Here is a 23893-nt window from a genome sequence, read left to right on the forward strand (position 1 = left end):
AGACCGTCCAAATTGTTTGGCGAACTATGGATAGAGCACAAACCAAAATATGAGATGAAGGGATGTCAATACTGATCTGATGGTTAGGATTACTTGATCATTGTGTTTTCAGAGATATGCTCCATCTAAAAATATATTGTCGTATTTGGACGGTTTGGATGTCAAACATGAGTAGCTAAAATGGTGATAAACTATCACAGGAGGCAAAGGTAGAGAGAGAGAAAGAGATTGCCTTCAATCACACTCCTATGTTTTTTTTTTTCTTTTCTCACCCCACCAATCTCTCTCTCTCTCTCTCATTCAAGTGTACAAAATGCAAGCTAATAGAAGAAGAGCAACTACAAAGAATGCTGTTGTAGCTGGTTCTGTTTGGGAAACCAGAATGAAAATTGACGAAGGGAAAGGTGGGATCAAGGTCTTCAATGGCGGAGATCGCCGCGACGACAGCGGTGGCATCGTCGCTGGCTTTCGAGTCTACCGGAGACTGAAGAGGAACCAAAGTGACAGCGTCGCCGAGGGCCGCCGGAAGTGGAAATCAGAGTCTGAAAAGAGCCCAATTCAACTTAGGAAGACGCGGTCCGAACCGCGGTCGGGGGTAGTGGCAGTGGCAGCGGCAGCGGCGGCGGCAGCGGCATCAGATGAGAATTGCAAGGAATTGGGTGTGGAGAAGAAGGTCTCAGAAGGGAGTCCGAGCAATGTGGGTCCCACTGGATCACCGAAACTAGCCGTTGAGAGCGTGGATAATGGTGTCGGCGATAAGGAAGATGGAGAGTTCGAGGAAGAGGAAGAGGAAGAGGAAGAGATTGAGATTGAGAAGGAGAGTTTTGATATCAAGGAAGTGAATTCAACTGAAGAGAAGATGGCAAAGGTGGTTGGAGAAGAAGAGAAGAAGGATGAACAGATCTATGAAAAAACACCGATATGGGTGAATGCAGAGAAAGATCCACCGCATGTGATAGAACATCCAGCCATTGATCCAGATCTCTCAAAACTACCTTCAAGTAAACACATTTCTTCAATAATTCAATTGAATTTCCATTCATTCCTCTGTTTTTGTCTCATTTTTTCTTTATTTTCTTTCTTATTTTATCAGTTGAAGTTTCAGATGCATTTGGTGAGGGAATTCAAGAAACCCAAAATAGGATGCAAAACATTGGTGGGTTTTCGTTATTTGTCCAATTCAATCAATCTTCTGTCTTTTTTTTTTGGGGGAGAGGGATTTTTCCTGATATTCTAGTAAAATTTTCCTCTCTAATACTCTGTTTTTTTTTTTTTTTTTTAAATTTTTAAATTTTTAAATTTTTTATTTTCAGTGGATTTGGTGATGTGGAGAGATATATCAAAATCAGCGTTCGTTTTTGGATTGGGTACATTCATCCTTCTTTCATCTTCCTTCACCAAGGATCTAAATTTCAGGTCAGTGATATCCAATTAAAAATAATAATAATAATAAAAGATCTTATTTATTTATTTATTTTATTTTATTATTTTTAATCTTTGGCATGAAATTCTCTGTTCTAAAATTGATTTTTTTTTTTTTTTTCTTTCCAATGTTTGATATTCTGCAGCTTGATTTCTGCAATTTCCTATCTGGGTCTTGTCTATCTTGGTGTAATCTTCTTCTATAAATCCATTATCTGCAGGTAATTCTACACAAAATCCATAAAAATAGAAAGAAATCCCAAATGCTCAAAAACTTCAATCTCCTCTTTGTTTTTTGTTTTTTTTTTTTGTTTTATTAATAGGGGGCTTGTGGATTTTGATGAATCAAACGAGAAATATATGGTTGTTGGAGAAGAAGAAGCGATTTGGATTATTAGAATGATTCTTCCTTACTTCAATGAGCTTCTCTTCAAGATCCGAGGCCTTTTCTCTGGAGATCCTGCAACCACCATGAAGGTATTTCCCATTTTATCCCTCCGGTTTCCGATTTTGCCCCTCGTCTTATGAAAAATTACTAAAAATAGACTACATGTGGCGACTGCAGCTGGCGATATTGCTGTTTGTTTTGGCTCGATGCGGGAGCTCCATCACCATCTGGACCATGGGCAGATTCGGTAAGTTTTGTCGGTAGAGGGTAAAATGGGAATACATTTTTACGGCCGGAATAGTATCGTATTCTGCAGTAGTATGGGCACGTACTGCATTTGTGTCAGTGAAAACGGTCTACATTGTGGGCCCGATTGTGGATGGGATTCAACCAAAGTCTTACATCTGAAGGTACGGTTTGGATGTTTTGTTTGCTTCTGGTTATCGAGTGGACCGTTAGAACGATCAGTGGTTCAGATGGAGCAAGCGGAACATCCAACGGTTAGGATTGTCGAACCAAGATGGTTTTCTTTTTTGAATTACAGTCGCCATCCGCAGTGGGCCCATGATTTGGACCGTTGGATTGTATGTATCCGATGTTTGTGGGGCCTATGAAGTTTTGGATCATTTTGGTGGTTGGTTTCAATGGCGCGGATGGTGGGGTCCATGCCTACTGTTCTTGTGTTGTGGCTCACTTGGTTTTTAGATGAGGCTGATTTTGGACAGTCACGTCCCATCATAGGCTACAGGAGTTAATCCTAGGAACGGACGGAGATAGGAGGGGGCCACCATGATATAAGGGTTTTATCTACACTGTCCATCCATTTTATAGTATCATTTCACATGAGCCAAAAAATGAGACAGATCTAAGGCTCAATTGGACCACACCACAGGAAATAGCTGTGATAAACCTGACTAAGGGTAAAACACACATATTATGTATTAAGCTTTGTGTGAACCCAAAAAAGTTTTCAACCGTAGGTGTTTAATCCTAACTGTGTGGTCCGCTTGAGCATTGGATCTGCCTCGTATTGGAGTTTGTAACCTAAAATGATATGGTAAAATGGATGGATGGTTCAGATAAAAACCATAAATCATGGTGGGCCCTTCATATCCCCGTCAGTTACCGACGGCCGGGGTAAGTACCTATTACGTGTCCGAAATTCGCATCCGCTATCACGGGCGGGAAATCAGCTAGCTCTGCATAACAACTGCCCAGATTCGATGTATTGGTTGGTCAACCAAATTATCAGATGGGCCACCTCATCTAGCATGCCTATGTCGATTGCCTTTATGTCACGTGTGCACGGTATCCGATCCATCCAATAAGTGACCTCACGCCGATCATGAGTAACAATCATACATTTAATGTTATTTTCATTCGTGTCCCCCACCTGTTTACACGTCCCATGATCTCCATGGTGGGTACCAACTTTTGGACGGTTGTAATGGCAACACGCACTTGACATGTTGGACTTAGAGACGAACGGTCCTAAGCGGCTCTATGGGGCCCACCGTGATGTATATGTTTTATCCACCCATCCATCTATTTTGAAAGATCTTCTAAGTGCATGATCAAGAAGAAAAAAAATTGATCGAAGGCTCAAGTGTGCCACATCTCATGAAGCAGTGAAGATTTAATGCCCACCGTTGAAAGATTTATCTGGTCCACCATGATGTTTATTTGTCATCCAACCTGTTTATAGGGACGAAGGAAAACCATAAATATCAGCTGATCCAAAACTTCTGTGGCCCTCAAGACCTTTTTTGGGCTCATACCCCATCAAAATGGATGGATGGCGTGGATAAAACATGCATATCATGGTGGGCCCTACAGAGCCCCTGACAGAACTGTCCTTCTCTAGCTAGTTCTTGGAGGTGCAGGCCGAGGAAATTTACATTGTGGGGATTACGGGCCTACCTGATGAGCAGCTTGGATTTCACACGTGGGCACGTGTGAAAGACCACGTTAGCGTAAAGAAAAGAAATGTACGAGTTGTAACTGATCTTGGGTGCGATTCGCTCTTTTGTTTCTGTGCATGTGCAGCTTTTTTTGCAGTTTTTACGTTACCCAAGTTTTGCTCCGCTTATTCCAGCCAGCTGTCAGGCTACGGTAAAAAGCTTCAACTTCTATGAGGGTATAATTGGAATTTTCTGTAGACACTGGTTTCGCTTGGACCACATGCACCCTCTCCACTCGCGGACACACGTGCTAACCAAACGTGTGTTCATCCAATCCGATCCGTTGATCACGTGTAAAATATCTTGGATATTACGTGGACCTAAAATAAGCGATCAATTAATCAGGTGGGGTCAGACACGTGCGGAGTTAATGGGTGAGTGTGATGTGTAGATGACTTGGTCGGCTTATTTTTGGACCATTGTCTGCAAGTCGAGTCTCACTCATACCTGATACACAGCTGGGATGTCCAGTACACGTGCCATGAGTAATTGAACACGTGGCAAGTGTGTCCTCCTGTACGGTGCACATGGGACGCGAATTTAATATAATCAGGTTGAGAAGAAGCTCTGTTATCCTGTGGGGCCCACCGTGCTTTCCTTATGGCATCTGTCCGTCCTTTAGTCTGGCCAGCTCACGATAGGAAATAGTGTGGATGGAAACGGCCACCGTTGTAACCTTCCTAGGCCACTGTGATGTTTATATGCCATCCCACCCGTTCGTTATATGGGTCCCATGGGTAGGAAAGGAATTACGAATATCAGCCTGATCGAAAACTTCTGGGGCTGGAGAAGGTTTCAACGGTGTATAATGAATTGGCATTGTATATTTTGGTGTGGCACAAATGAGCTTTTTCTATGACTCATTTTTGGATTTATGCTATAACATGACTAGAAGAAACTGATGGACGGTTTGGATGTCATTCGGACATGGCAGTGGCCCCACATAGGTTAACGGCACCAACTCACCTCGTGACAAGATATTAGCGTCGGTGCCTTATGGGCAATGTTTCTTACTTTTTTGGGGAAATACGGACGTCTTGTCTTGTCTTTTTCTAGCCGTTGAGTCGTGACTCATGATCACACACGTTATGAAAGAGGGGGCCACTGTCGGCCTCACCGTATTGGACGCGAATTAGCTACTGACAGCATCAGTAGCAATCACCACTGAGGTAACGTCACCAGTTTCTGTGGGGCCAACTATGATGTATGAGTTGTATCCACACCGTCCATCTATTTGGAGTGACTATTTAAGGGATGAGCCAAAGAATGAGGCAGATTCAAGTTCAAGTGAACCCCCCCAAAAAAAAGACGGCGATTGAACGGCTACTGTTTTACCTTCGGGCATGTATCTTTGATATCAAACAAACATCGTGGTGGGCCATAGGAAGGTTTCAACGGTGGATATGCCTGGTTTTTTGGCTCAAGTCTTAAAATAATCTCTCTAAATGGACTGAAGGTGCGATACAGTACATACATCATGGTGGGCCCACAGTCAGTAGCTAATCCCCGTCCCACCGTACTGGGGTTATGAGAGAGGCGCATGCGCATCGGAGATCTGGTACCACATGGGTCAGATCTCTACGAGCGGATTAGGTGCGTCCCTAACCATGGGGCCAGCTTGATGTATATATTCATGCTGTCCGTCCGTTTCTCGAGCTCATTTTAGGGCGTGATCACAAAGATCCAAATCTCAAGTGGACCACACCATATGAAACAGTAGTGATTTACCTCTTGCCTTGAAAAAGTTTTATTTGTCATCCAACCTTTTGATAATTCACACGGATCTGGATAAAAGGACAAAAAACTTTTGTGTTGCACCATAGGTATTAAGTGGCCAATTACCACTGTTTCCTATAGAGATTTAGATCTAATTCATTTTTAGGATCAAACCCTCAAAAAACTGTACGGACAAAGTGATATATAATACATGCATCAAGGTGGGGTCCACAAACAAGGCCGCACCGTGTTGGGTGAGGCTGCGGCGCACCTAATCCACTCCGCAGATCTTACCATTGATTAGGGAAACGGGATTGGGTCCAGCCCATGCGGGCAAACGAAAAAGGGCCAGAGCGTTTTTACAGTTGTGGGACCCACCTTCGAAAGGATGAAAATTATATTTTCATGCTACTCTTTACTTTTTATCCTTTTTCACCTGGGTTTCTACGCATGAAGCGCACATGGCTTGTCTGCTGGTCGCAATCCGGGTCCATTCATTAGGTAAGGCTCCTCAAGTCAAGTGAGCCGTGTGCATGTGGGCATTGGACTGGGTCTCGCCAAGGCTCTGTGGGACCCACTCGTTCATCCATTTTTCCCTATCATTTAAGGGTACCAGTCGAAAAATGAATCAGATCCAAAGCTTAACGGGGATTCAACGCCCACCATTAAAACTTCTAAAGTCCAAAGCTCAAGTAGTCCATACGATTGGGATTCAACGTCGATTAAAATTTCTTAAGGACCACAAAAGTTTTGTATGAAGCTTGAATTTGTATTGTCCCTTAGTTCAGATTATGTGACCTTATGAACAGGTTGGATGGAATATAAACATCATGATGGACCCTAGACCCTAGGAAGGTGTCAATGGTGGGGATCATCACCACCGCTGCATATTGTGGTGTGGTCCACTTCAGCCTTGGATCTACCTCATTTTTTAGCTCATTTTAAAAAATGATCTGAAAAATTAGATGAACAATATGGATAGATCCCATACATCATGGTTAGCCCTACAGGCAGGGTGCAATCCGCTTTTGTGCGTATGCCGTATCACCATGCGTTTTTTTTACATGCGTGGACCCACGTTAAAACAGATGAAATCATACTTTCATGTTAGTCTTTACTTTATTTATTTTTACCCGGATTCTACGCATGATAAGCACACATGGCATATCCAGCGTCTTGCGCTAGACACGATATGAAGCCATTGATTAGGTAAGACCTGCAAGTCAAGTCAGCCACTCTCTCTTTCAAAGTGTGACAGATGATGCTCCCTCGCATGAGCTGTCTGCTCAGTCATGACCCATGTATCAAAGTCACTCTTTGTAAATATTGTACATCCAACCCATTAAATCATCAGGTGGGCCTCACCGTAAAAAACGGTAGTTATTAAATTCACGTGGTAAACCATATGATGGTTGGATAAGCTCGATGTTTTGTCCCATTTTGATTGTGGAGTGACCATGCTTAGAAGGGTGGGATGTCATACACGTTTGGGCCACATGTCCAAAGGTACTTTAATGTACAATAAGGTGGAAAAGATCAACTGCCTAAAGATATTTGTGTTAATGAACAGTGGGAGGGGATCTGCAGTGAATTTGTAAGATAGGAATGAGGAATGCGTGCATATAAGCAGTGAAAACAGGGTGGAGGTGGTTACAAGTATCATAATAAAATGAAGGGAGGTGTATGCAATTATCCCTCTATCTTTTTATAAATTGAAGAAAATAACCTGCATGTTGCATTCTACCATATTATCAAAGTATTTCTAAATAGCATTTTAGAACTAGAATTGGTATACGATTGATTGTTGTCTTAGTGTTTTTAATGAATTAATAGGTTATTTAAAGTGTGATAAATAAATAATGATGACTTATTAAGTCAACATATATAGCTTTTAGAAAAAATATCACCTCAAATTTGTAGGTTTTAGGCCCCACTATGATGTATGTATTTCATCTGCTCTGTCTATTCATTTTGCTTGATCATTTTAGGTCATGAGTCAAAAAAATGAGACATCCAAAATGTCTATGACTCTCAAGAAGTTTTCAATTGTACGTTTTCAAGCCTCATTATTTTCTGTAGTGTGGTTTACTTGAGATTTGGGTTTGCCTCATTTTTAGGCTCATGCCCTAAAGTGATATAAAACAAAAATGAATGAATGGTGTAAATATAACATATACATCATGGTTACAATGTTGAGTTGTCCAATTTTTGAGGTAAAATTCAGACATTAAACCAAACATGGAGCACTTGTCATAATTACTTATTTACCATGGTTTAGCTCCTAAATTCGATCAATGTTCTTGTCGATTTCTTGGATGGTGTAGATTAATCTAAACAAGCATTGTAATTGAGTTTATCAACTTGATCTTTGCTGAGTCATTTCTTTGAATGTTGTCATATGGTCAGGTGAGTTTTGGGTTAGACGGTTTCAGGATGCGTGGGACACATGCACTCACAAGAAAGCTGTCGCTGCTGCCATCTTCACCGTCATTTGGAATTTATCTTCTGTCGTGGCCCGCATTTGGGCAGGTAAGGAGATCCAATGCTCTCGAATTTTCCTTCTCACATCGCATGTATCAAAAATCCAATCATTCAAAAGAGTTGGCCACACCCTGATGATAACATGAAATGAAAGTTGGATCGACTTGTTTACCAGGATACAATATCAAAATCAACGGACAGCCTATGCTAAGACTCATTGTATGGCCTGATTTCATATCAGGCAACAATCATGATGTGGCCCACATTTTGTGCAGATTGGATGTCCCTCAAGTGACATGTTGGTGGTAAAAATGACTTAAAATAAAATGGGTGTAGAGCCCATTTTATGTGGCTAACAAGCCTAGACTAGTGTTGTCAATGGCCGAGCCTGAGTAATGTATGGACATTTTCACACTGGGCTCGAGTGAGGTATCCTGCGGGATGTGGGTATACACTTGGGTGGGCGGCCCATGTGAGGCGGGTGACTCATGTGACGTGGTACTCATGTGATGTGAGGCCCACGAGGGGGTTCGGCCGAAATCCTAACCCGTGCGATGTTGAGCTTAGGCTATGAGATAAATAGATTAATTCACTATGCTCTATTAATTTGAACTTTTAGAATAAGTAGTTAATTGTCCTACATCATTGTGCCTAACCAATGCAAAATTTTTAATTAGCCTGGCCCAACAATTTAAAATCGAAATAAAAGGTGACACTGGGTCTAAGCCTCTTGACAACCCTAATGCAAATTGATTGCATTCAACCACCACTATTTCTCATAGTGTAGTCCACCTAAGATTTGGATCGGCCTCATTTTTTACTCATGTCCTAAAATTAGATGGACAGTGTGGATAAAACACATATATCATGGTGGGTCCCACAGATCACTTATCAGTAGCGATGCCGGTGCTGGCACACGTTATCATGGTGGTGAGCCCCACAGAGCACTGATCAGTAGCCGTGTCGGTGCTGGCACACATATCATGGGGGGTCCCACAGAGCACCGATCAGCAGCGATGTCGGTGCTGACCGGGTCAGTATGCATTCTGTGTCCTAAAATAATATTATCAAAGCCCTGCAAATTTGAGTTTAATCTATTCCTCCTTCACTGTATGCTAGTTAGCTAACATGTGCAATGCACGTTGATAACATAGCTCTAAAACCAGGTTAATTGACTCGAAATTCGGCTGAGTCAATTCAACTCGCGGCAGTTTCGAGCTGAGTCGATATGAAACTCGCTCAAAAGTTTAACTCAGGCTCCAGTTAATAATCCTTGCCGAGTTGGCTCAATGACTCGATTGACACGGTGCACCTTTTTACAAGCTCAAGCTCAAGGCACAGGCTCGCATGTGAGTTTTGCATAAATCATGGCACTGATGTGTGGTTATCCAGGCCATCCAATTCGGGTTTTGAATTCGTACTAAGTGGTTCCATGTTCCAATGATCCAAACCATTGATGTAAGTGGATAGACAATGCATCAAAAAAATCCCCAGGATTGGAAGATCCCAGCCGTCTGATATTTGGAATTTTCCTGGTTGAACGTGAACCGTTGGTTAATTTCTCTCTAAACCATCAGTTTTTTCACCGATCTCTTCAAGGGTTAAGAATTAGGATTTTCATCCAATCTTGGGGAATTTTGGTGCATATCCGTCCATTGTTAGGCCCGTAATGTCAACCGTTTGGATCACCGAAATGTGGGCCTACGTAATAAATGTAATCGCTTCACACATGGAAACTAGGCACATGTGAGGAAGATCAGAGGCGTTCATCAGAAGATTGCCACTATGTAGATGCCATGTCACAAAGATCCGGTAACCATCAGGTGGGCCGCACAAGTACAAAGAAAAAAACGGTTAAGTGAAATTAACCAACGGTGCAGATCATGTATGAAGTGTGGCCCAGCTAATGTTCATATCAGCTTGATTCATGTTCCAAATGCAACGAATGTACTCGAGTGGGCTATACCCTTTCCTCATTAGGGACATTTTGGTAATTTACTTTTTGGTGGGCCTTTCCTTGCAGCTTTCATGTTGGTAGTGGCCGTACGATTCTACCAGCAATCTTTATTGAGGGACGAGTGGGTGGAAGATGAGGTGCATGAAGATTCCAACGGTGGACAAGAGCTGACAAACAAAACCGGGCCCACTTTCATTATGAAAGGTGGGCCCACCATAACAGAGGTGGCAAAGGAAAAGAAAGGTTCCTGAAAGTGGGCCCCACATGCATGAGCTCTTCTCGTCCGGAATATTCTTCCATCCCACTTTTTTTTTGTGTATAGTTTTTCTACCACCCAAATGAGTCCAAGGGAAGCTTCTGTTTTATTACTTTCCTTCAATCCAAATAAGCTTTCCTTTTGTCTTTTTTTTTTTTCTTATCTTGTGACAGAAGCACATGTAAAGCTGCCCCCCCAAAAAAAGAAAAAGAAATATTTAGATCTTGTAGTGTTTGGCAGGTCAGTTTTTTTTAGTATTAATAAGAAATTAGAGGTTTTGATTAATGAAAATGTTAGCTGTCCAAATCTATTTTTTAATGTTGTGAAGCGCCATAAATTGGTAATTTGGGTCCACTGGCCAAGTAAAACCTATGCCTTAGTCTAGCCTACGCCGCAATGCGCCAAAAGAAACGGGCCTACCCCGGCTTGTAATAATTATATAGTACTTAAGTACTAAATGCATCATTTCAGTGCCGAGAATCTCGGAAAGTAGATGTAAACTGACACAATAGTAAAATGATCCATGTTGATTTTGAGTAGTCCTGAGCTTGCAAACGGAAGTGAATGAAAAATGGAATTGTAAGTGAATGACTAATTAGGTTTTGTTAAGATAGGAATAAATGAAGTGTATTTGAAATCCAAGTATTTTGTTGGAATGGATGTAAATGTGAGAAATTGGAATTAGTCAAATTTTTTAATATTTTCACGGAAACATATGTGACATTCCAAATCAACTTTACCATCACAGATTAGTGTACATATATGACATAATGCACCATAATGCATGATATATATGACAACAATATCTTTGAAACCTTAAGCCTGTTTGATTTTTCATGTCTAATTACATTGTAAATAGATAATTATTACTTTTAGTCTGCTTGATAATCTGGGTGTGTTTTTTTTTTTTTTGAAAACTGGTAAAAAAATATTGAATTAAATTTGTAGGCCGCACCATGATGTATGTGACATCTATGCTATCTATCTGCTTTACAGAATACATTAGGGCATGATTTGAAAAAAGACTCAGATCCAACATTCAAGTTACCCACACCAAAGTAAAAAACGTTCTTAAAACTTTCGCCATTGAAGGTTATTTTTTTATTGGGCCCACATTTATATTTATTAGTCATCTAACCTGTTCATAAGGTCACATAGACATGGATAAGGGCAAAACACAAATATCAGCATGATTGAAAATATTTGGAGCTCAAGATATATTTAATGATAGGCATTTGATTTGTCACAGGTTTTGTGGTTTACTAGCTTTGGATTTGCCTCAGTTTTGGGCTCATGCCCTAAATTTAGTTGGCATAATGGATGAACGGTGTGGATAAGACACATACATCACAATGGGCCCCGCATTTTGTAGCCATCCTAAATTTTAGCATTCAAAAGATAGGGTGTCAATGTTTGCACCAGAGCCATATAGTAATTACTTAGGCAAATAATTAGTACTTATTTACAAGATATTCACATCCTGCATGAAAAATCAAACAAGCCTTTAAACATGGGATTAGGTGGGATGGAATTGCAATTGGTCTAATATAAATTCCATCAAGCGTTTGGAAAAGATGGGAAGGTTTGGATGAATTCCAGTATTATATCATTCAATCCTAACAAGAGATATGGCGAGATTTTCACATTAATGCATGTATTTTATCCACATCGTTCATCCGTGTGCATCCTTTATACGTGACAATTGAGTTGCATGTATATGTAAGTGATCAACATCGGTTGAAAAATCTATTTGGGTGCTTACAACTCCATATGGTCCATTAAACACAAGTTTCACTCAATGTAGTGTTTTTCCTGATGGAAGAATACGATCCCAAACATGGGACTAGACGGTCATACCATAGTATTTCTAGAGATATACAATTCTAATCATGTTAATTTCACCTAAAACAATTCAATACCATTTAATCCCGTGTTCCAAATAGGTCCTAAATGGACTAGGCAGGCTCGGCCAGCCTGTAGAGTAAAACCTAAGACTGTGCCCTACTTGGGCTGATCTAGCCTGATCGTTAAGCGAAATGGTCCTAAGTGTGGCCAACTGGCTCCAAAGAGCCGAGCCCAGTCAATAATAAACAGATCAAATTTTAAGCCATGACTTTGGTTTATGGACTATTTCACTCCAAGCCTGGCCCAACATGAGCCCAGCCTGAAAACACAACCATTGATAGTGGGGCTTTCAATGGGCCGAGCGGGCCAGTGGGATTCTGGGCTATGCAGGTATTGGGCCAAGTTTGGACATGCCTTTTAGGCCTATGAAACAAACTTGGATTTAGATATAAAAAAGCTTGAACAATTTTAGGCCAAAGCTTGAGCTACCCTAACCTAGTTTTATCGTATGCAGGCCAATATACCTCTTAATAGGTTTTGCTAAGCTCACAGCGTGGTCTATTGTTAATCCAAGTAGTTCATTCATTCATGCAACTAGGGCAAGTCATGTAGCAAAGATCATATTAAATGAGTGATCCTAAGTTTTTAATTAATATCATGAAAATGGACAGTCAACATTGATGGAGGAAACAAAATAAGCACATTCATCATCTTGAAACATCTAGTAGATATATTCCACTTTGTATTTCTTGTAATTTTAAAATAACACTTTCATTTTATGATTCTAACTACTTGATTTATGGCTTATAAATGACAGACAATTATAACAAATTGGTCCTATTCAAAGGGCTGCCATCATCTGATCACTGTGATACTTCGACCATTGCTCACAATAGGTCACTCTCTGTGTAATTTAAAAGGTTTGGGGATGTTGCTAACCTCTTGTAAAAGTGGGGGCATCCATAACAAAAAGATTTACGTGGCTCCCTTTTACTTCCACAGATTCACATAAATCTACTATGCTCAAAAGCAAAAAACGAAGAAGCATATCTTAATACAATGACAACTCTCTCTCTCTCTCTCTCTCTCTCTCTCTCTCTCTCATGAGAAGATATATATTACACTAAACAAACTAAGGTTTATATAAAACTCCATGTGAAATTATGAGAAATTGCCTATCGGGCCGGCGCTGCCCCCTTTTGACCTCAATAGGGGTGTACATCGAGTCAAATCGAGTCGAGCTGTCTCAGCTTGACTCGGCTCGGCCACTAGCTGACCTCAGCTTGAACTCGGCTCGGTTTGGTCCTGGAGCTTGACCAGCCAGCTCGGCTCGGTTTGGTCAGTAGCTCGGGCCGAGTTCGAGCCAAGATCGAGCCGAGTTCGTCATTGAGGCATTTCCACAAACACCTAGACTGCACCTTCAAAATCCATCGATTTCCACAAACCTCTTGATCTTGCAGAGCTTGGTTCCTTGCATGAGCATTGAGCCCTCTGCGCGGCGATCCAACGTGTCATCTACAGGTCCGATGAGAACCCGTTCATCAGCTAGAAGAAGAGAACCGGTCCTCCTCCTCAAGGCTCGCATCTTCAGGCTCCACGAAGTCTGAATCACCTGCATCTATGAACGGGTCTGGTTGGTGTTTTAAAACACCGTCCCAGAGTGGGAGTGAGTGATCAACTCACTGGGTGCTATTAGCCTTAAGTTGCAACAAACATCAATTATAATAAGAATTTAATGAAAAGCAATCAATCATAAATATCTAGTCTTATTAATGCGCATGCATGCACGATGATATGATGTATGCCCTCACCACAACGATTCCTCGAGCGACAACATCTAACGATCGCTAATGCCAAACTCCCTCAGTGCGACCTCAGCTGTCAACCTAGCTAATGACATGCAATGATGATGTTAACTGGGTTCTTAGTTAACCATTCATCCAACTATTTTGAGAATCTGATACACCCCACGTATCAAATGCCCTTAACTAGTTGCGAGGCCAAGACCCACCAATGTGTGAGGCCGAGTCGGTCCTTGACCTGTCGGGTTCCCCATCCCCCACTTCAAGCACATGGGGGGGCTGAATGTGGGCTCGCTCGCGGTCATACGGAGGCGGTGGACTCCACCAGTGGATGTGGCCGAAAAAGGAGGAGAGTGTCCCATTCCACCATGCCCGCCAGAGATTGTGGATCAATATTCCATCCAGTATCGATGGGCTACAACGGTGGTAGGTGTTCTAGTTTCCATACATATATGAGTAAACAAGGTTAACAATCATGGGTCAGTCATTGGACTAAACCGCACGAGCCTAGGCAAGTATGTGGCGGAAAACATCAGTACAAGCGACCCAACTAGCCTAAAATGAAGAGAATGAAGATTTGAAGGTGTTCCTTCTCTATTAAAAAAAAAAAATTCTTCCACAAAACCGTGGCCGACCTCTCTCCCTTTGTTCTCTAGGGAAAATTCGTATGAGAGAGGGATGCCCCAAATCAGGCCATTTAAAAAAAAAAAATTTAAACAATGTCATCAAGTGTTGGGTTTTTACTAAACTAGACTTTGAGAGGGTCTTTCTAAGCTCTATGGCTCACTATGGGGTGTACAAGTCATTATAAACCGGAGTGTATTAGACCTTAATGATGATCTACATATGAATACAATTAACCCCCATTTGAGGCAACGCCGACAGATATGATTAGAATGCTCAACATTCTCGATGGTAGATTAGGAAGCGCTATACGGATATGAGTAAGCAAATATCCTTACTCCATGGGTAAAGTCTTGATCACAAACCGACGGTCCGAAATCTCAACTTTGCATAAAGTGGATGACCCAATTCACTTAAATTCTAACTCCTTCCTTTAGGGTATTTAGGGCTTCTCATGCACTCGTCTTCAAATCAAGTTTGACCTTCTGGTTCGTCTCCACGTCCGATGACGCATGGAAGTCAAAGCCCAATGAGCGGAAATTATTCTGTAGTTTTGGAACTAGTGGTCCACAACGAGCTGTCTAGAACTTGTTTGGATAATCGGTGGTCATTATGTACTTCAAATCTACCATGAAATTTATAGGATAGGTGCTCCATGGCCCGATGAAGGGCCGTGCAAAATTTGGGAATGATCAGATATGGGGTTTGGTCGCACGGGTCTGATTCGCGATCAACAGTCACCGTGCCACGATCGGGACCCAGATTTTTGTGGGCGGGTGTAGAAAAATACATTAGACCCTCATCGTAAATTATGAAGAAATCTGACGGCTGAAATGTCTCACATCTCAGTTTTATTTACCCGTGCCAGATTCTAATTTTTGGCATTGGTGGGGCGCATCTGGCAAGTGCCAGATTCCACTTCTAGGTGTCCATTGGGTCCGTGGTCCGCGATGGTCCCCAAGCCCAGTGAGATCTATGCTTCCTTGAATTTTTATAATTTTCTGACCTTCCCGTGTCGCGGTATAGCCCGCACAGGCTGTCGTTAAGTATAAATGGCTATCTGGCTTGGAGGCCCGCACCAGGTTTTATCAAGGCCCATCTGGTCTATTCAATTGGGCTAATGTTGTTCTAATTTATTTGTGATACCTCACTATGAGTGGCTTAAATGAACAGTCCTGTGGCAAATCTTACGTGGACGCCCTAGGACACTGTTTTGGTTGGGTGGGACGTTACACTACACCTGATGTTCAAGTGATTGGGCGGATTCATTGGCTTTCTACGGCTGATTAATCGGACTAGTGTAGTTCTTTACTGGTACACTCTTGTATAAACTATCATTGAGTGCTAATGATCATTAAGTGATGTTATAAGTTAATTAAAAAAAAAATTCAAGAATTTTTGAAAATCTAAACAGTGAAAATCGAGGATGTTACATGGAACTTGACCGGCCAGCTCGGCTCGGTTTGGTCAGTAGCTCATGCCGAGTTCGAGCCAAGATCGAGCCGAGTTCGCCATTGAGGCATTTCCACAAACACCTGGACTGCACCTTCAAAATCCATCGATTTCCGATACAACAAGAAAAGCACAAACCTCTTGATCTTGCAGAGCTTGGTTCCTTGCATGAGCGTTTCAAAGCAGAATTTTCTAGCTGATGCTGCGAAGATCATCGATAAGAACAAGATCTGCAAGTGAAAAGACGATTAGGGGTGAAATCTTCTAGCTGAGCTTGGTTTCTTCCATCTGTAAATCTTGCTGGGAGAAATTCCCTTTGTTTCCAGCATCTCTCTCTCTCTCTCTCCATTGTCTAGAAAATCAAAACTCGAAAAGAAGATTAGGGGCATGCTGGACGGGGCGAGCCGGAAAGGAGGGAGAGACTAGAGAGAGCGGGGGGGGGGGGGGGAGGAAAAGGAGGAGTAGAGATTAAGGGCGCCAGGTAGCAAAGGAAATGGGTTAGGGTTTAGGGGCGCTAGTGTGCGGGCAAGAGAAATGGGTTAGAGCAATAAGGTTTTTTAAAAAAGGGTATATATACCCATGCACCGAGTCGAGTCGAGTCGAGTCAAATTGATTCGAGCCAAGTTCGAGCTAGATTCCATCTGAGTCAAGTCGAGCTGGGGCAAGCTCGAACTCGCTTTCGAGCTCCAAAAATCAGCTCGACTCGGTTCGAACTCAAGTTCGAGTCAAGTCGATTCGAACTTTTTTGAGTTGAGTCGAGCGAGCCAACCGAGCTAGCTCGTTTCGTGTACACCCCTAGACCTCAACAAGCTCAGCGTGGAGTTCAATGTACAAAATTGCAGGTTGGATGAACAGTACACCTCTGATGGTTAGGGCCTACAAATCCTGACAATTAAGACAGTGCGCAAGAGATGCACTCAGTGGACTCCACACATGTGGATGTGGAGATAAAGAGGAGGAGAGATTTTTTTTTTTCCTCTTTTCCTCCACACTTTTTTTTTCTTCTAAATGATACTCCACCAGCCTACAAGCTTTGATCGGTCTTACTACATATAAAGTCTATAATTCTACCTAACATGTACTCAAATTAACTCTATTCTTCCAATATTGTGTATGACTATCTATCATTTATTCAATTCCTATCAAAATAAAGTGATAGACTATAAGATCTCAACTATTGAAATGACCATCAAAATATTTTAATGGCTAAAACTAATGATCGATGATGAAAAAAAAAAAAAAAATATTCACAAAACCATTTGTAACCTTTTGGTGTATCGTTACCTGTGAAAACTATTTTGATGGATGGACTAATGATCATGATCGATGATAAAAAAAAAAAAAATATTCACAAAACCATTTGGAACCTTTTGGTGTATCGTTACCCGTGAAAACTATTTTGATGGATGGTATGGTCTATTGATCACTGGGTCTGCTGTTGAATTATATGGACCTCAGACGTATCTTAGTATATGAACCCAAGAACACTCACATATGAATACAATTAACTTTGTGAGGCAAGCCAAAGCACTTCATATATAGAACTTGAGCTCTTAACATATTCTCAGGTCTAAAGATTAGTCAAAATTAGTATATAAACAGGTTAATTCAGACTTCTTGCATCTCAAGATCTCGATACAAGTGACATTCTAATGCAAGTATTTAATAGGCTTAATACTAAGATCTTATTTTTATGAATGCTAACACTTCTATGTAGGTAGGGCACATACACACTGACTTGTTATCAAATATGCTGATTGAGACCTTTCATTCGGATTCGTCATTGCTAACCTCACACAAGACGACCACATGAGAATTACAACGGGGTGGTCCTAAAGCATGGTAGGTCCTCACGGGACATTAATGTATTAAGATCTACACAACACAACTTTCCTTTAACTGGTGGTCATTATGAATAATTTCAAATTTCCAAATACAAGAGAGAAATCCATCTTCTAACCCACATATATTTACAATATACTCACGTATTAGTTATGGCATTAATGATATGTCCACATAGAATCCATGGTCATAACGATCTAAAGACAAGATTATCAATTTAATAGTTAAGATCAACATGATACTAGCTTTATAGGGCACAATAGTAACATGGGCCGGCCAAAGTATGGTCCAGATGTGGATCATGAGCCCAACCTAGCTCGACAGGGCCCAGTTTGGGTTGGTTAGACCATCGTAGAAATACAGCCCACCAATGTGAAATAAGTTGGGCCAGCCCTGGACAGGCCCTTTTATCAAGCCCATGTCGTCTAATTACTCACCATAAACCATAGCACCACTTGGAGAAAACGGTAAGAAAAACTCTCCCATATGCCTAGAGGCTTAGCCTAATCAAGCAGTCGATTCAGCCCAGGTTGGCCCACCCCATTTGCTACCCTAGCTTTGCACCACAATTATGGTGCTGGGGCTCCCCCACTGTACATGTTGCATGTATCTCAAATCCTAACCACTCAAATGATGGGGCCAAAATCCTGACCTTTTATTAAAGGACATTTGTTTGATAAATTTAGATAACTTATCACTTATTTTTGCCATCCATTAGTTGTCAAACATAGCCATTTAGACTGTAATTTCAATGCAATGTTTGGGCTAGGATCAATCTAAAGTGGGTAGGTCCCACTTTTTAGGTGTTCCAGATTTTCCCAAAAAAATTTCCCTCCTTGATAGGAAATGCTCTACTGACTCAAGACTGGGCTGGTTCATGGGACTTTTGGACTTGGCCCATCTTGGGCTGGAGTATGACGCCCAAGGGCTGGGGCTAGGCTTAAAACTCAGGCCCGTTTGGATCGTATGCAACAGCCCTTTAGCCCAGCTAAGCCCACTAAGGTTTGCAAAGGCAATTTTATAATATACACAATAGGTAAAAATCTTATTTACTCCTTTTTACTTATATTTGTTTTGGTGCCTGTGATCCACCTAAGAAACACTCAGGTTCATGCATGAGCCAGCTCTAGTTTGGGCTCAACATAAACATTCTGGTCGAGCTCGAGCTGGATTATTTTGGTTCGTAATAGGTGTAGTTGGGCTTAGGCTATATTGAACAATGTGGGCTGAGCTTGGACAGAGCTTGGGCTAGAACTAACCCGTTGGCACCACTGGACTCTAGCACGTAAACATTGAAGAGGCGATTAGCAGCACGTGCCACTAAGGGCCCGGCGCACAAGATCTGGGCCACTCATCAGGTGGGTCCTGCCGTGGCCACGCCATGGTTCAAGAATGAGGCCAGTCCGCTCATCAAGTGTGCCACACGTGTATTAAAAAAAAAGCATTAGAAAAATAAAATCATAACCAATGTTCTATATTAGTCTATGGCCTCACTTACAATATGCAATTCCCACCTATTTGCTAAGGCATGTTTGGATGTCCCAAAAGGTATAAGGCCAGATTAGACTCAGAACTGGATTGGTTCCCACCAAGTCTGAGCCGACTCGGAGGCAAGTCTAAAACCATAATATCAGGTGAGTCCAAACTTGGTCTAAGCTAATGAAATAGGGTCGGGCCTATCCTTGTCGAGGTCCATCTTTTAAGGCCAGATATCTAGCCCAGCGATGAATACTAACTAGAGCTGTACACGAGTTGAACTGAGTTGAGCTTGGCACAGCTCAGCTCAGTCCTCGAACCTGTCTGGCTAGCTCAGCTCAATTTAGTTAGCAGCTTGGGACAATTCGAGCCGAGTTGAGGCCTGTACAACATTTTCTCCAACACTTAGAATTTATCTTCAATTTCGCACATACTGCAAAACAGTAACCACTCTTTACAAGCATTTCATCAAACACTCGTGAGTAAGGTCAAAATCAAGATACCGGGGCAGTTTTATGATGTAAAGATTTTTTTTTTTTTTTAAATTTTTGTTAGTGATTTATTTTATATTCATTCCTCGCCACAAATTGATCCCACGGAGAATGTACCCACCCTGAGACAATAGATTGTTGAGTTGTTTCATCAAACACTTGGCAAGTAGCATCAATATCAAAATAACAAAGCCACCGAGCTGATTCGATCCGAGTCGATTCGAGTTGAGGTTCGATCAGAATCGAGTCAAGCTCGGGCAAGCTCAAACTCAGCTCAAAAGTTTTTCGAGCTCCAAAATCCAACTCGACTCGGTCTAAATCTAATTTTGAATCGAGGTGAGTCGAGCTTTTTCAAGTCAAATGGAGCGAGCTGACGGAACTAACTTGACTCATGTACAGCTCTAATACTAACGTATAATGGGCTAGGCTGGCCCACCGGCTGGTCAGGCCTCGAGCCAAACAGAAGCCTGGGTTAGTCCATTTATTTTGGGTGACCCAAAAATAGGCCCAAGACCATCCAATGTGGAATGAGTTGGGCCCAGTTGCAACGCAAAGGAAAGCCTCTACATTCCAGGGAAACTCAGGTATGGGTGTTCCATTTCGTTGAAGTATGGTCATAACTCGAGTAATCATGATCGACGGCCTATATTAAAATGCAAAGTGTAAGTTGGGCCATTGGCCCTTTGCCTTATTTTTGATAGATGGATATTCGACTCTCTTTGATAATTGGGCCATTACCCTTATCCATGCCGTTGATCAGTTGGGAATTGGAGAATCTCATTGAAGGTCTTCCCATTTGGATGATTGATCATAGGGGGTGTTTCATGTGTTATTCTGATGAGAAATGGTAAAGAGATTCTTTCTAGGGATGATTGAGAGTTGTGGTTTTCGTGGCACATGTGGGACACGTGTGACGTTCGAACCACTCATCAAGTGGGGACCACCATCACCATGTTGCTTCGGAAATTAGACCATTCCATTCAAATCCACGGTCGTCCGTTGTTTGCTAATGTGTGGCCCAGATGATGAGTGGATCTGCCTGATTTCCAAAACAAAGTGTGGCCCACAAGATAGGGTGTGCTTGAACATCATACCTGTGGCACAGAACTTACACCTGTGGTATGCCTCCAAAATCATGTTTGTTCATCGGGTGGGCCCCACATTGGATAACTAAAAAAGTTTTGTTCAATCAAAAGATACTAACTACTTGTTTTGAGTATTGAGTTTTTAACCATATATTTATCACATTTCTCCTAGATAGTATTGGTCTTTTTTTTTTTTTTTTTTTTTTTTTTTTTGGGATTTTATCACAACGTTTATTATTATTTTCCAATGGAGGCCTTGACTTTTCCTAAATCATCAAAATAATATTTTTATGTGTAATGACAAAGGTGTATGTCACCTACTTTTATACAAAAATGGAGTTGGGAGTATTGTGGGGCTCACCTGGTGAATGACGTCCAACCATTCCGTGCATGGTACCAGATTATGGTCGTACCATAGAAAACAATGCACACCATCCAGTACCTCTAAATTAACCGGTGGCCCATAAGTGGTGAAATTCCAGGGTGGGTCCTTACTCTTGCTTGGGTGGTAGACTCTCAGGAGTTTCAACTCACGGTCGAGGGTTCGTGTACCCATAAGTGGTGAAATTCCACCAGCGTGAGTGTGTGGGGGTGTGTGTGCGTGTGTTAAAAAAAAAAAAAAAAAAAAAAAAACTGGTTGTCCATCTTATTATTGGATTAGCCTGATTTTTAGGTCATCTGATCGCGATGGTAGGGTGGACCAATTGGATGGGTCGGATGTCACAGACTAAGTGGCCCCACAATGTGCACTTATTAGTGGCTAATGGATGTGATATGACCAATCTCAGCCACTGATTTTGATGACCATGCCTCGTTTAAGACAAGAGACTCAGTTTGAGTCAATAGTTAGGGGACTCATTATTCCATACTATGATTTATGTGACTAAAAGTTGACATTTCATGAAACATGATTAATCCTTAGACCCGACAAATACAAGGATCATGATACTAACTTGGCAGCTTATGCTCACTTTACATTGTTTTTTAGAGGCCATTAAAAGTGGATGGTGCAGGGTATTCTCACCAGAATTCACTGGGTTTTACCAAAACACTTGTCAATGACTAGATCTAATTAGACTAGAGACTCATGAAGTGGTTTTACCACTTGGAACAACACTTAAAATATCTTAATCGGTTTCATGAAGGTTTTCAACTATTTAAGTTTGATTATAATCACTAAAACCGTTTTGATGTTAATCTGATGGTCTACTAGTTTATCAGCATGAGGTATAGATCTATACTGGATAGCCTAGACAGCATAATGATTTTATCATAATTATTTGTGTTGATAAGATAGTTTAACGAACTTCCCTCAATATATCATAAAGATGAGTACTCTGGAGAGAGAGAGAGAGAGAGAGAGAGAGAGAGAGAGAGAGTTGTGGATGTCACCACCTCCCTTAGGCATCTTTAAGTGAGAGAAAAGAAAGAGAGTGGTGTCTATCATCTCTTATATTCCACCCCTACTCCTTTTAACTTCAACACATGTAATTTTATAGGGTCCACTTGTGGACAATGTGGGCCTTCCTCAGTCCCTACCAGAAACATACACGGTGGCTCTCTCACCTCCTCCACTCGTGATAGATAAGATAGAGAGAGACCTCTTAATGTAGAAGATCAATATAGACAATTTAACATTGAAAATCAAGTGAGTTATGTAGGTAAAGTATACGATTTTTGAGAGCCCATGTTTCAACCATCGTTGTGTGCTAGAGTATCAAATAGCTTCCATAAAAAAAATCAAGTGAAATTAAGGTTGTTATTTTGGATACATTCATCAATTTAATGAAAGCGCACCCAATCAAGGAAAGTAGAGTAGGTCGAGTATTGAAGTATATGACTCCTTCGATTGTGGTGCAAACGTTGGAATCTATATTTAGGATGGGCTACACGTCGTACTTGCGTTCAAATGAAGCATTTGAATGGTTTGGATCAATGATGATCGACCGATGGGCACCATACAGGCATGGTCGTGCATTATTCAATAGAGGCATGAAATAACATACCACCTCTTGTTAAAATGATATGTAATCAATTAATAGTTTCTCTCCATCGAGGAAGAGATGTGTGAAGACATCAAATGATAAGGAATCTGACGAAGACATCAAATAATAAGGAATCTGACGATAAGAATGATTCCATCATTGATCAAGTCTATAGAGCAGAGTCTTGGTCTCCTCTTCCCTCACAATCTAGAGTAGAAAAAAGCTCAATCAATCAAGCTCATAAGGGTGAGAAGGAATAGAAGAACTAAATCATCTTTCCAATAAGCCCCCAACGCCAATGTCTGTAGCAGAAGCATATATGTCTTCTATGATTAAAATTTGAGTTGATTGATCAATGAAATCCATGGGCCATTATGAAAATCTTCTATAACAATAAGTTGTTTATTTATTTATACAAGGTTAAATGTAAGACAAGAAAACAATGACTCAACGTATTGAAGAACCAAACTATTTTTTTGATGTAAGCATTAATCAACTTTTAACAACTGATCAATAAATTGTTTTTCTTTTCCCATGATAGACAATCACTTGACAACCAGTTGGTAAATCAACTCCTTAGTAGAGGGGAGGTCATGGGCGTAGGTTTATTCATATGTTGATCATGGGTCCACATAGTTCACTGATTAAATGTCCATTAGTAATAGTTTCATCAGTGGTTATCAATTCAACATGTTGAAAAGAAAAGTCAACAATGATCTCAATCTAATGACAACTTCTTATGGTTAAAATTGTTAGATAAATGAGATTTTTGAGTTGAGAACCATAATAACATCTCATATTTTAAGGAGCTTATGTTGTGATTTCAATTATAGGTGGCGTATATGGAATTTACAGTTTCATTACATCACAAATAAACTCTTTGTCATCAACAATTAGATAAAAAAAATTCTCATTTTCTATTGGGTGGTCTTTAAAGAAAAAAAATTCTCATTTTCTTGGTGGATTTCTTCTAATAGGTGGCTGCTCCACCTGCAGCTCAATATCTGCCTGTGTATCTTCTTTTTCAATTTCGACATTAATGACTGTTGATTTCTCTGGTTTCTTATGTTCATCCTTGTGGAACAAGGAATATTCATCAAACTTGTCATC

General features: G+C 41.1%; 1 protein-coding gene across 3 annotated transcripts; it reads left to right on the top strand.

Annotated features, from left to right (window-relative positions):
* Positions 1–269: 269 nt before the first annotated feature.
* On the top strand, positions 270–10491 carry LOC131256975 (reticulon-like protein B21). Of its 3 annotated transcripts, none has more exons than XM_058258110.1 (9): positions 270–1001; positions 1094–1156; positions 1314–1416; positions 1569–1643; positions 1746–1899; positions 1988–2057; positions 3857–3922; positions 7894–8016; positions 9992–10491. In XM_058258110.1, exons 1-9 carry the CDS (start codon positions 314–316, stop codon positions 10174–10176), a joined length of 1527 nt encoding a protein of 508 aa, XP_058114093.1. In that variant the 5' UTR covers positions 270–313; the 3' UTR covers positions 10177–10491. The 3 variants fall into 3 exon arrangements, with proteins under 3 accessions (XP_058114093.1, XP_058114094.1, XP_058114095.1); XM_058258111.1 differs by having other exon boundaries at positions 1106–1156; XM_058258112.1 differs by lacking the exon at positions 9992–10491 and having other exon boundaries at positions 1988–2070; positions 3869–3922.
* Positions 10492–23893: the final 13402 nt, after the last annotated feature.

The sequence above is a fragment of the Magnolia sinica genome, chromosome 9 (genome assembly GCF_029962835.1).
Source record: "Magnolia sinica isolate HGM2019 chromosome 9, MsV1, whole genome shotgun sequence".
NCBI lineage: Eukaryota > Viridiplantae > Streptophyta > Magnoliopsida > Magnoliales > Magnoliaceae > Magnolia > Magnolia sinica.